We start from the raw sequence: 12682 nt of genomic DNA, 5'->3' as shown, positions 1-12682 counted from the left end.
TAACTCATGCCTATAATCTCAGGACTTTGGGAGGCTGACGTGGGAGGATTGCTTGAGGCCGGGAGCTTGAGATCAGCCTGTACAATATAGCAAGACCCCATTCACACACACACACACACAAGCCAGGTGTGGAGGCACATGTATGTAAGTAGCTGGGACTACAGGCATGCACCACCACACATAGCTACTTTTTCTATTTTTAGTAGAGACGAGTTTTCACCATGTTGGCTAGGGTGGTCTCAAACTCCTGACCTCAGGTGATCTGTCTGCCTCGGCCTCCCAAAGTGCTGGGATTACAGGCGTGAGCCACCACGCCCAGCCAGACACTTTTAATTGACTAAGATTGCTCCTCACCAATCTTAAGATTTTTCCCCAGATTTCCTTCCCAAGCTATCTAGCCTAGCTGCGCAACTAGGCTTTTTCTTTTTTCTTTTCTTTTCTTTCTTTTTTTTTGAGATGGAGTCTGGCTCTGTTGCCCAGGCTGGACTACAGTGGCGAGATCTTGGCTCATTGCAAGCTCCGCCTCCCGGGTTCACGCCATTCTCCTGCCTCAGCCTCCCGAGAGCTGGTACTACAGGTGCCGCCACCACGCCCAGGTAATTTTGTTTTTGTGTTTTTAGTAGAGACGGGGTTTCACCGTGTTAGACAGGATGGTCTTGATCTCCTGACCTCGTGATCCGCCAGCCTCGGCCTCCCAAAATGCTGGGATTACAGGTGTGAGCTACCGCGCCCGGCCTCAACTAAGCTTTTTCTAAACATTTTTTTTTTTTTTTTTTTTTTTTTGAGACGGAGTCTCGCTCTGTCGCCCAGGCTGGAGTGCAGTGGCCAGATCTCAGCTCACTGCAAGCTCCGCCTCCCGGGTTTATGCCATTCTCTCGCCTCAGCCTCCCGAGTAGCTGGGACTACAGGCGCCTGCCACCACGCCCGGCTAGTTTTTTGTATTTTTTTAGTAGAGACGGGGTTTCACCGTGTTAGCCAGGATGGTCTCGATCTCCTGACCTCGTGATCCGCCCGTCTCGGCCTCCCAAAGTGCTGGGATTACAGGCTTGAGCCACCGCGCCCGGCCCTAAACATATCTTTAATGCTTGTCATGGTAAGGAATAATGACCCCCTGATTCCTGTCCTCTGCCACTCTATTAGGTATGATTGACAATGTTTTATTTTCCAGAAATGTTCTTCCTTTTGGTACAGCAAATGTTTCTTTTATTTTGTTTTACAGAAAAAAAGTGGGGGGGTCATAGTATGCATACTTCCGCATCTGACTTTTTTCTCTTGGAGGTCCTTCCACATCAATATAGAGACCTACTTCACTTTTTATTATTTATTTATTTACAGACAGGATCTCGCTCTGTCATCCAGGCTGAAGCCCCAGGGCTCAATAATCACAGCTCACTGCAGCTATCCTCAAGCTATGCTCCCACCTCTCAGCCTCCTGAGTAGCTAGGACTACAAGACCAACCTACTGCCACCACACCAGCTAATTTTTTTTTTAAATAGAGACTGGGTCTTGCTATGTTACCCAGGCTGGTCTCAACTCCTGGGCTCAACCGATCCTCCCACCTCATTCTCCCAAAGTGCTGGGATTATAGCTGTGAGCACTGTTCTCAGCATTCACCTTTAAAAACATGTCTAATTATATATCTCAGGGTTTATTTATCCACTTCCCTACTGGACATCTCAGTGACCCAGTTCTGTTGTTTTGGCATACAGTGCTGCAGTGGACAACCTTCTCCATGTAGTTTATCAAACAGCGATTTCAAATTTTGATAAAGCCTCCCAAGATAAACTAGTATCAAGCCAGTTTGAGAATTTAGTATGCCACTCTCCCCTGCTGAAAACCTTCCGGGGCAATGTAATGGAAAGGACTTGGGTTCTGCCGCCTAGAACTAAGGAGCCTTGGGTCTTTAACCCTCTCTGGGCCTCATGTATTCGCCTGCGTAAAGTCGGCATAATCTCGCGTTTCAGGTTTGTTGTGAGAACCCAGAAACTGCCTCCGTGAAGGCTTGGCATCAGCAGAGGCCTCCGTCGTCCTTTAGTTTCAGGGTGTCCCGGGGCACGGGCCAAAACCTCAGGCTGAACGTCCTGGAGGAACCTTCCTTTCCCTTGCAGATTAGGAAAACTGTGGCACAGAAAGTGCCATAGGGGTTGGTCAAGACCCCACAGCTTTGGTCCACGCTGCTGCGGGCGGCTTCGGATCCTGGTCCCGGGGGACTGCGCACATTTGGATGTGGTCAGCAGGGAGGCCTGGCCCGGCCCCTTCCCCTTCTACCGAGTCCTCTCCCCCAACCAATTCCAACCCTTAACGCCCACAGTCCTCACTCGGTTCGACTCCTGCCCCAGGGGCGACCGGGTGGGGCCGTCATTCCCGAACAACTAAAAGCTGCTGCGGCCAGCGTCACCTCCAGCCCCAACGGAGACGGTGGGGCCCGTAAGGCTTAGGGACTCTGCGTCCTCCCTCCAGCTGGGCCTCAGCGTGCCCTCGGTACTTGCCTTCTGCGACCAGTCAATGTTAGTCGGATGTGTGTGTAGACTGCAGACGGGTGTTGTGCAGCTGTGTGACGTGTGTGTTGTGTGGTGAACCCTTCTTTGTGTAGATATGTGACGTGTGTGTGCTGTGGTGCACGGATATAGGGGCTCACGAAGTACCGGGCTCCTTGCTCCTAGAGCCCCGACGGTTGCCAACGTTACAGCAGCTGCCCGGCTCGGCCTCCGCAGCAACGGCCGTGGAACCCGGAGTTTGCGCGTGCGCGGCTCCGCCTCAGGCTCCTCCCCCGCGCCGGCACTCCCGCCTTCGCCGGCCCTCCCCGCACTTTACGGCCCGGCACGGCACTTTTACTGCAGTCGCTCCCGCCGCTGCCGTAGCCCCCACCACCGCTTTTGCTGCAGGTGAAGTGAAGTGAGGTGAGGTGTGGTGTTGGGCCAGTGCCGCCCCCCCTGCCGCCGGGGAGGAGGTGGAAAGTGGGGCTGCGGCGGGCCGGCGGGGGCGGCCTGTCAGCCGCTGCTTTGTCTCATCAGCTCGGGTCCAGTCTGCGCTGCTGCAGGGAGGCCGCCCGGGCCAGGCGAGCCGAACCAATGCTGGACTTGGAGGTGGTGCCCGAACGCTCTCTGGGGAACGAGCAATGGGAATTCACGCTGGGTGAGTTTGGGGTCCTCTGTCAGGACCCCATTCGCTGATCCTTGTTTTCTTCTGGGCTCTTCCCACCTCTGTTCTCAGTCTCTCACGCCCCTGCGCCTGCAGCTCCTCACCTCTTTCGTCCTCTCGGCTGTCCGAGCTCCAGGCACTAGACACCCGCTCCAAGTGGCCCGATTTGCCTGTCAGTTGCTCGTCTCGGGTCTCAGCAGGGTCTCTTCTGGGACGGTGGGACAGTAGTAGTAAAGACAATAATAGCTGGCTCTCCCCAAATGCCTAATGCCCGGCCCTGCTCTTTTTGAACGTAATTTTCTCTAGTACCCTTCGCCGGCGCCTGAGGATAGGTACTATTGTTATTCCCATTTCCATTTTACAGACTAAATAATGGCTGAGAAGTGGCTGATCCCTCTGATCACGACTGTGGCCTGTGGTCTGTCTCCCACTGCTTTTCTGGGCTGTGGCTTCCTTCCCTTTTTTTGGAGGGGAAACCTAGGTTTGGAACCCATGATCAGATGTTGGGGCTCTGGTCAAGGGAGTTGAGTTTGTGTGTGTTAAAGGAACAGCTGACTTGCTTCCCTCTCTTTTTTTTTTTTTTTTTGAGACGAAATCTGGCTCTGTCGCCCAGGAGTGCAGTGGCGCGATCTTGCCTCACTGCAACTTAACGCCTCGTGGGTTCAAGCGATTCTCCTGCCTCAGCCTCCCCAGTAGCTAGGATTACAGGCACGCGCCACCACACCCGGCTAATTTTTGTATTTTTAGTAGAGACGAGGTTTCACCATATTGACCAGGCTGGCTGGTTTCTAATTCCTGACCTCGTGATCCGGCCACCTCGGCCTCCCAAAATGCTGGGATTACAGGCGTATACCACTGCACCCGGCCCTGCTTCCCTCTCTTTTGAAATGTGGTCTGTATCGGATGCTGTAATCCTAAACCCAGACCTCAGTTGTGACAGGTGAAGGCTGGATGAAATAGGAGTTAGGGGGACGTAACATTTAGTTTCTAAAAGATACAGTTTGGTCGTTTGGGGTTTGCTGGCCCAGCTTTCTCCTTTCACCCTCTCCATTCCCAACATCACTACTTTTATGTGTACAAGGATGTTTGCATTCAGTAACCCCTGTGTGTTTACTTTGATGTTCCAGCACTAAGAAAAGGGGGTGGGGGTAGGTGTTGGTGCTGTTTGTTTATGCAGGCCTGAACTTTAATCACTCTAGTGTGAGCTACTGGACTAAATCAGCTGCTTCATTGGATTATAAATTATCCTTGACTCTGGAAGACTCATGTCTGTGGAGACAGTGTATTGGAGAAACCAGGTGGTACAGATTGCTGGTAGGGCCCTGCTGATACTTAGTGGCTACATACATCCTGTGTGTTGTAAGAGCCAGTTTTTGTTGGTGTTCTGTTTTAAGACAGTCTCACTGTTGCCCAGGTTGGAGTGCAGTGGCACAATATCAGCTCACTGCAACCTCTGCCTCCCAGGTTCAAGCAATTCTCCTGCCTCAGCCTCCCGACTAGTAGCTGGGATTACAGGTGTCTGCCACCACGCCTGGCTAATTTTTGTATTTTTAGTGGAGACCAGGTTTCGCCATGTTGGTTAGGCTGGTCTCGAACTCCTGACCTCAAGTGATCCGCTTTGGCCTCCCAAAGTGCTGGGATTACAGGTGTCAGCCACCGTGCCCAACCATAAAAGCCGGTTTAATTTAGGGGTCTTGGTCAAATTCTTTCATAACTTAACACCACTCCTGCAGAGTTCTTTCCAGAATATTAGCTGGTACAAAATGCTCCATTCTTTTGTGAAGCACTAAGAGCTTAGTTGGGAGGCTAGTGATACCATGCTAATGCTGTTTGGCTTCTAGTTAACTCCTTTCCTCCCCTCTCCTTGACAGCTTCTACCCAAGCAAGATCCTCCCAGGGTTGGGTAAAAACCACAGCCATAGCTTCAAACTGTGCTTGATAGTGTGACTAGGTTGTGGATCTCTTGGTGGTACAAGCATTCAGAGTCCCTTGGTCAAAAGTAGTGGCTAGGGACTGGGTGCAGTAACTCATGGCTGTAATCCCAACACTTTGGGAGGCTGAGACAGGAGGATAGCTTGAAGCCAGGAGTTCAAGACCAGCCTAGGCAACATAGTGAGACCTCGTTTCTACAAAAAAAAAAAAAATTTTTTAGGTTAGTCAGGCCTGTAGTCTCAACTACTCGGGAGGCTGAGATGGAAGGATCACTTGAGGCTGGGAGGTCAAGGCTGCCATGGGTCATGATCAAACCACTGGGCATGATCCTGGGTGACAGAGGGAGACCCTGTCTCAAAGAGACAAAAAAAAAAAAAAAAAAAAAAAAAGTTACTAGGATATTAATTGAGATCAGGATTTCCAGAAAACTGAGTGAGAGAGCAAGACTTCTCTCAGCTGTTGTTTTGACACCTTAACCCTGACTCCTAGCTCTGGTAGTTTCCCAGGAATCAAGGATTTACATAGTTCTTTCAAACTGTCTAAATAGCAACCAAAAACAGGGAGAAGGGCATTTCTGTATATTAGGTCCAGAATTGAATTTTAAGGGAAAGCTCATAGACTGACCCAGAGCCTTGATGATTCCCGTGGGTCTTAAAATTCATTTTTACATGGTGTGTACCTGAGAGATGGTGGTCATTTAACTTTATCAGACTTTAAAACTGGAAAGTCATTTTCCACCCCTTTCAGTCTCCTCCCCACCCCGGGACACATCCAGACTACATTTGGGGCTGTTAGGTAGGGATTGGTCTCGGAAGGGAATCTGTTTTAGAATTACATGCCTAGGCTAGTGAACCAGGAAGAACTTACCTCTTGCCACCACAAGCTTGTAAGATAGGTGTTGTTATCTCTTTTTGCCAGGTGAGGGACAGGCTCACAGAGAGAGATGATAAATAAAAGTTGCCAAACAGGCATTTCCTGCTTCCCACGGCTCTGTTCTTCTGAGAGTGGACTCAACTTTGTCACCAGGTTTCTTATTGGAATTTGTGCAACTGCAGATGCAATTATCTGCCTGGCATCACAATGAGAAGCTGCATCCTGGCAGCTCCTTGGCTGCCTTCCTGGTGGTATAATGTTGGATGATTAGGGAAATGCCAGCAGCACAGGGACAGGAAAACCTAAGCCAAGCAGAATCTCTGTCAATGTGAATGTCACTGATGGTTTGACCAGCAGTGGAGTAAAGGCAGTGCAGATTTGAAATGTTTTGTTTTCTTTTTTTTCTTTTTTTTTGAGACAAAGTCTTACTCTGTTGCCCAGGCTGGAGTGCAGTGGCGCAATCTCGGCTCACTGCAGCCTCTGCCTCTTGCAATTATAGATGTGCGCCATTAGCTAATTGTTTACTTTTAGTAGAGATGGAGTTTCACAGTGTTTACCAGCCTGGTCTCGAACTCCTGACCTCAAGTGATCCTCCCGCCTCTGCCTCCCAAAGTGCTGGGATTATAGGCGTGAGCATTTGTGCTGGGCCCTGAAATGTTTTCGATGAGAGTTGCAGAATGTATTGATGCAGAGGCAAGTCTCTGAATTTGTTTTTTTTTTTTTGAGAAGGAGCCTCGCTCTGTGGCCCAGGCTGGAGTGCAGTGGCCCGATCTCAGCTCACTGCAAGCTCTGCCTCTCGGGTTTACGCCATTCTCCTGCCTCAGCCTCCCAAGTAGCTGGGACTACAGGCGCTGGCCACCTCGCCCGGCTAGTTTTTTGTTTTTGTTTTTGTTTTTGTTTTTGTTTTTTTGTATTTTTTAGTAGAGACGGGGTTTCACCGTGTTAGCCAGGATGGTCTTGATCTCCTGACCTCATGATCCGCCCGTCTCGGCCTCCCAAAGTGCTGGGATTACAGGCTTGAGCCACTGCGCCCGGCCTCTGAATTTGTTTTTGAAATTGGTCTTGAAAGGGACTAAAAAAGTAGATTTAAAGGGTCATTGGAGAAAATACCTTCTCCGAGATTACCTTGTTCCACAGCGACTGAAGGCTCAGTGTGTTAAAGGCATCATCTACCTCTGTGAATTGCTTACAAACATTGAAAATTAAGTAATAAACAGTGCACAGTGACTCATGCTTGTAATCCCAGCACTTTAGGAGGCTGAGGTGGGGGAATCACTTGAGCCAAGAGTTTGAGACCAGCCTGGGTAACATAGTGAGACCCTGTCTCTATTTAAATAAAAAATAAATAAAAATTTTTTAAAAAATGATCTTATTCCCTGAAGAACTTAGTCTAGTGATAGAGAAGGATTATAGAAATAGTTCATTTTATTATAATCAAGTAGAAGATGTATAGGGTACTGTGGAGGGGAAGAAGGGACTTAACCTGACAGAGGAGTTCAGAGAAGGCTTCCTGCCAACCAACAGGAGCTGGAAATCTTCTAGTCAAGTGAAAGAGGAAAAGAAAAACACAGGAGAAAAGATAAATGATGTGTGCAGGGAACTATAAGCAATTTGATATTATAATTAGAGCATGATGTACTGGTAGAAGAAGAAAATGGATTTCCCACAGTCCCAATTCTGTTTGGTTTTAGTTGCCTGGGATACTATCAAGGATACTTTGTGTTGGAATCTGTGCAAATCTGTGGAAAAGAGGATATGTATTAGTGAAGTGTATTGTGGGCATTGGTTTAGGAAGAACTGGATTTGGAAAGGTGGGGAAGGAGGAGGAATCTAAAGGTTTTTGACTTGAGAAACTCTGTTAGATGTTGGACATACATATTGAGACTTAGAATACAGAGAAGATGAAAAGATCACTTTTAATCTGTTGACTTTTATTTGCCTTTAGATGTATACAGGAGACAGATGGAGATATAAGTCAGAAACTGGGTGGTTAGTTGAACCAGGGATGAGCAGAAGAAACATAGCCCATTGGAGACACTTGGAAAAGTTAGAGGAGAGTAGTATTGGTGGAGAGACAATAGGAGTTCCAGAGAAGGAGGGTGGTCAACAGGATTCATGGTATAGAACCTAAGTGTTCACCTAATTGCTTTGTTTCACAGATGTGCATGACCACCTACAGTTGTGCCTGGTACAGTGATTGGGTGCTGGGAGATATTGAGGTGAATAAGACAGACAAGGTCCTACCTCTGTGAGGATATAAGGGAGACTAACAAATAAATGGTATGAGAGACTTCATTGAATAAGGCGGTTAGGGAAGTGAAGTGTGACCAAGACCTAAAGTGTGAACAAGAGCCAGCTTTGGGTAGAACATTCCAGATTCCAGCAGCAACAAGAGCTAATTCAAAGGCCTGAGGTGAGAAAGAGCTTGATGTATGCAAGTGACAAAGGGTGAACGGTGGAAAGAAGATATAGATGGTTAAGATCCAGAATATTCAGGGCCTTTGGTGATGACATGTTGTTTGGGTTTTATCTGCCTGCAATGAGAAGCCCTTCCATTGAGAGGTTATAAGCAGGCAAGTGATGAGATCTGTGAGACAAAGATTTGTGCGGTTTAGAAGGCTGACCATTCTGTTAGAGCTGGGATAGTGCTCCTGTTTCTTTGCCAGTCATACAGTTAGTTCCCTTTAGAGATCTTTCGTAGCCCTCCTTTACCAGTAGCTGTGTGATGACCAGCTGCTTCATCTCCTCTGGGTGAGTTTCTTCTTGGGTGACTCAGGATCCTAAGATCCTAAGATGCTGAGACATCCTTTGATGTGGTAAGTGGAATCCTCCCTCAAGAAACGCATGGGCTGGGAGCAGTGGCTCAGGTCTATAATCCCAGCATTTTGAGAGCCGAGACGGGAGGATAGCTTGAGCTCAGGAGTTTGAGACCAGCGTTAGTGGCATAGCAAGACCCCGTCTCTTTGAAAAAAAGAAAAAGAAAGAGACTGGCATGTGCCATGTGGATCAGAGAAGCCATGCAGCCTTCCTCTTTCTTGACATCTAACTAACTGAACTTGTCTGTCTTCTGCACATGGATGTTTGTCCATTCCTCCTGGGATCGACAGCATAGATGTTCCTCCATTTAGGAATGGCAAAGGTGAGGGATGCATCCAGCTTGTTCATATTCTCAAACATTTATTGAGTCCCTACTATGTGCCAGGTTTTATGCTATGAAAGGCTGAAAAGTACTTTTTTAAAGATTGTAAGTCAGCCTTGCGATGNGGAGCCTCGCTCTGTGGCCCAGGCTGGAGTGCAGTGGCCCGATCTCAGCTCACTGCAAGCTCTGCCTCTCGGGTTTACGCCATTCTCCTGCCTCAGCCTCCCAAGTAGCTGGGACTACAGGCGCTGGCCACCTCGCCCGGCTAGTTTTTTGTTTTGTTTTGTTTTGTTTTGTTTTTTTGTATTTTTAGTAGAGACGGGGTTTCACCGTGTTAGCCAGGATGGTCTTGATCTCCTGACCTCATGATCCGCCCGTCTCGGCCTCCCAAAGTGCTGGGATTACAGGCTTGAGCCACTGCGCCCGGCCTCTGAATTTGTTTTGAAATTGGTCTTGAAAGGGACTAAAAAAGTAGATTTAAAGGGTCATTGGAGAAAATACCTTCTCCGAGATTACCTTGTTCCACAGCGACTGAAGGCTCAGTGTGTTAAAGGCATCATCTACCTCTGTGAATTGCTTACAAACATTGAAAATTAAGTAATAAACAGTGCACAGTGACTCATGCTTGTAATCCCAGCACTTTAGGAGGCTGAGGTGGGGAATCACTTGAGCCAAGAGTTTGAGACCAGCCTGGGTAACATAGTGAGACCCTGTCTCTATTTAAATAAAAAATAAATAAAATTTTTTAAAAAATGATCTTATTCCCTGAAGAACTTAGTCTAGTGATAGAGAAGGATTATAGAAATAGTTCATTTTATTATAATCAAGTAGAAGATGTATAGGGTACTGTGGAGGGGAAGAAGGGACTTAACCTGACAGAGGAGTTCAGAGAAGGCTTCCTGCCAACCAACAGGAGCTGGAAATCTTCTAGTCAAGTGAAAGAGGAAAAGAAAACACAGGAGAAAAGATAAATGATGTGTGCAGGGAACTATAAGCAATTTGATATTATAATTAGAGCATGATGTACTGGTAGAAGAAGAAAATGGATTTCCCACAGTCCCAATTCTGTTTGGTTTTAGTTGCCTGGGATACTATCAAGGATACTTTGTGTTGGAATCTGTGCAAATCTGTGGAAAAGAGGATATGTATTAGTGAAGTGTATTGTGGGCATTGGTTTAGGAAGAACTGGATTTGGAAAGGTGGGGAAGGAGGAGGAATCTAAAGGTTTTGACTTGAGAAACTCTGTTAGATGTTGGACATACATATTGAGACTTAGAATACAGAGAAGATGAAAAGATCACTTTTAATCTGTTGACTTTTATTTGCCTTTAGATGTATACAGGAGACAGATGGAGATATAAGTCAGAAACTGGGTGGTTAGTTGAACCAGGGATGAGCAGAAGAAACATAGCCCATTGGAGACACTTGGAAAAGTTAGAGGAGAGTAGTATTGGTGGAGAGACAATAGGAGTTCCAGAGAAGGAGGGTGGTCAACAGGATTCATGGTATAGAACCTAAGTGTTCACCTAATTGCTTTGTTTCACAGATGTGCATGACCACCTACAGTTGTGCCTGGTACAGTGATTGGGTGCTGGGAGATATTGAGGTGAATAAGACAGACAAGGTCCTACCTCTGTGAGGATATAAGGGAGACTAACAAATAAATGGTATGAGAGACTTCATTGAATAAGGCGGTTAGGGAAGTGAAGTGTGACCAAGACCTAAAGTGTGAACAAGAGCCAGCTTTGGGTAGAACATTCCAGATTCCAGCAGCAACAAGAGCTAATTCAAAGGCCTGAGGTGAGAAAGAGCTTGATGTATGCAAGTGACAAAGGGTGAACGGTGGAAAGAAGATATAGATGGTTAAGATCCAGAATATTCAGGGCCTTTGGTGATGACATGTTGTTTGGGTTTTATCTGCCTGCAATGAGAAGCCCTTCCATTGAGAGGTTATAAGCAGGCAAGTGATGAGATCTGTGAGACAAAGATTTGTGCGGTTTAGAAGGCTGACCATTCTGTTAGAGCTGGGATAGTGCTCCTGTTTCTTTGCCAGTCATACAGTTAGTTCCCTTTAGAGATCTTTCGTAGCCCTCCTTTACCAGTAGCTGTGTGATGACCAGCTGCTTCATCTCCTCTGGGTGAGTTTCTTCTTGGGTGACTCAGGATCCTAAGATCCTAAGATGCTGAGACATCCTTTGATGTGGTAAGTGGAATCCTCCCTCAAGAAACGCATGGGCTGGGAGCAGTGGCTCAGGTCTATAATCCCAGCATTTTGAGAGCCGAGACGGGAGGATAGCTTGAGCTCAGGAGTTTGAGACCAGCGTTAGTGGCATAGCAAGACCCCGTCTCTTTGAAAAAAAGAAAAGAAAGAGACTGGCATGTGCCATGTGGATCAGAGAAGCCATGCAGCCTTCCTCTTTCTTGACATCTAACTAACTGAACTTGTCTGTCTTCTGCACATGGATGTTTGTCCATTCCTCCTGGGATCGACAGCATAGATGTTCCTCCATTTAGGAATGGCAAAGGTGAGGGATGCATCCAGCTTGTTCATATTCTCAAACATTTATTGAGTCCCTACTATGTGCCAGGTTTTATGCTATGAAAGGCTGAAAAGTACTTTTTTAAAGATTGTAAGTCAGCCTTGCGATGATTGCCTTCAACTTTCTTCAAATGAAGAATGGCCTCTCAGATGAGGGCAGAATCAGATTGTTTGTTTAAATGTAGATGAGCCATGAGCTTTTTACCTTCTAATTAATTTTTCATTTGTAAGCTCTTTTTTGCACATCTCATCTCTTTGACCTGGAGGCCAACTGATTTAAATGTGAACTGGCTGCCATCGGATGAAGCCATGGTCCCTTTTCCTTCCTTTCTCTTGTCACCCACCCTGCAATCCATCAGTCCCACTCAGTAAATATTTATTCAACAGTCACTGGATTGGCCAGGTGTGGTGGCTCACACCTGTAATTCTAGCACTTTAGAAAGCGGAGGTGGGAGGATTACATGAGCCCAGGAGTTCAAGACCAGTCTGGACAACACAGTGAGACCTCTTCCCTACCAAAAATTTGAAAATTAGCCAGTTGTGGTCGCACATGCCTGTAGTCCCAGCTACTTGGGAGACTGAGGTAGGAGGATCTCTTGAGCCTGGGAGACAGAGGTTTCAGTGAGCCAAGACTGCACTACTGCACTCCAGCCTGGGTGACAGAGTGAGATTCTGTCTCAAAACAAAACAAAACAAAACCAGTCACTGGGTGGTTAGCTCTGAGCAAGGTACAAGGGATCCAGAGAGTGGTGAACAGCAGACACACTGTTTTCGTATTCATTTAACTATTAGTCTTTGTTTTTTGATTGTCCAGGACCTGTCTCTATGTGTGTTTCTACTTGTTTAAATTATAATGGACTCTGGAAACAATTTTTTTTTTTTTTTTTTTTTTTTGGGAGGGGGTTTCACTCTGTCACCAAGGTTGGGGGGCGGTGGGAGGATCTCAGGTCACTGCAACCTCTGCCTGCCAGATTTAAGCAATTCTCCTGACTCAGCTTCCCGAGTAGCTGGGACTACAGGCACGCACCACCATGCCCAGCTGAATTTTTTTTTTTTT

At 47.1% G+C, this 12682-nt stretch overlaps 1 protein-coding gene across 3 annotated transcripts in view; it reads left to right on the top strand.

The window, feature by feature from the left end:
- Positions 1-1588: 1588 nt before the first annotated feature.
- Positions 1589-12682, top strand: part of PHAF1 (phagophore assembly factor 1) — a 43348-nt gene continuing 32254 nt past the window's right edge. For 2 of the 3 annotated variants that reach the window (XR_001881520.1, XM_017852320.1), the window contains exons 1-2: positions 1589-2901; positions 3016-3136. Coding sequence is in view for 2 of the 3 variants with exons in the window: in XM_017852320.1 (XP_017707809.1) it covers positions 3073-3136 (64 nt within the window). In the remaining variant the exon portion in view is untranslated. The remainder of the gene's footprint in view (positions 2902-3015; positions 3137-12682) is intronic. The other variant, XM_017852319.1, reaches the window with a different exon arrangement.

The sequence above is a fragment of the Rhinopithecus bieti genome, unplaced genomic scaffold (genome assembly GCF_001698545.2).
Source record: "Rhinopithecus bieti isolate Rb0 unplaced genomic scaffold, ASM169854v2 scaffold_34281, whole genome shotgun sequence".
NCBI classification, from domain to species: domain Eukaryota; kingdom Metazoa; phylum Chordata; class Mammalia; order Primates; family Cercopithecidae; genus Rhinopithecus; species Rhinopithecus bieti.
This window is presented reverse-complemented; position numbering and strand designations above follow the sequence as displayed.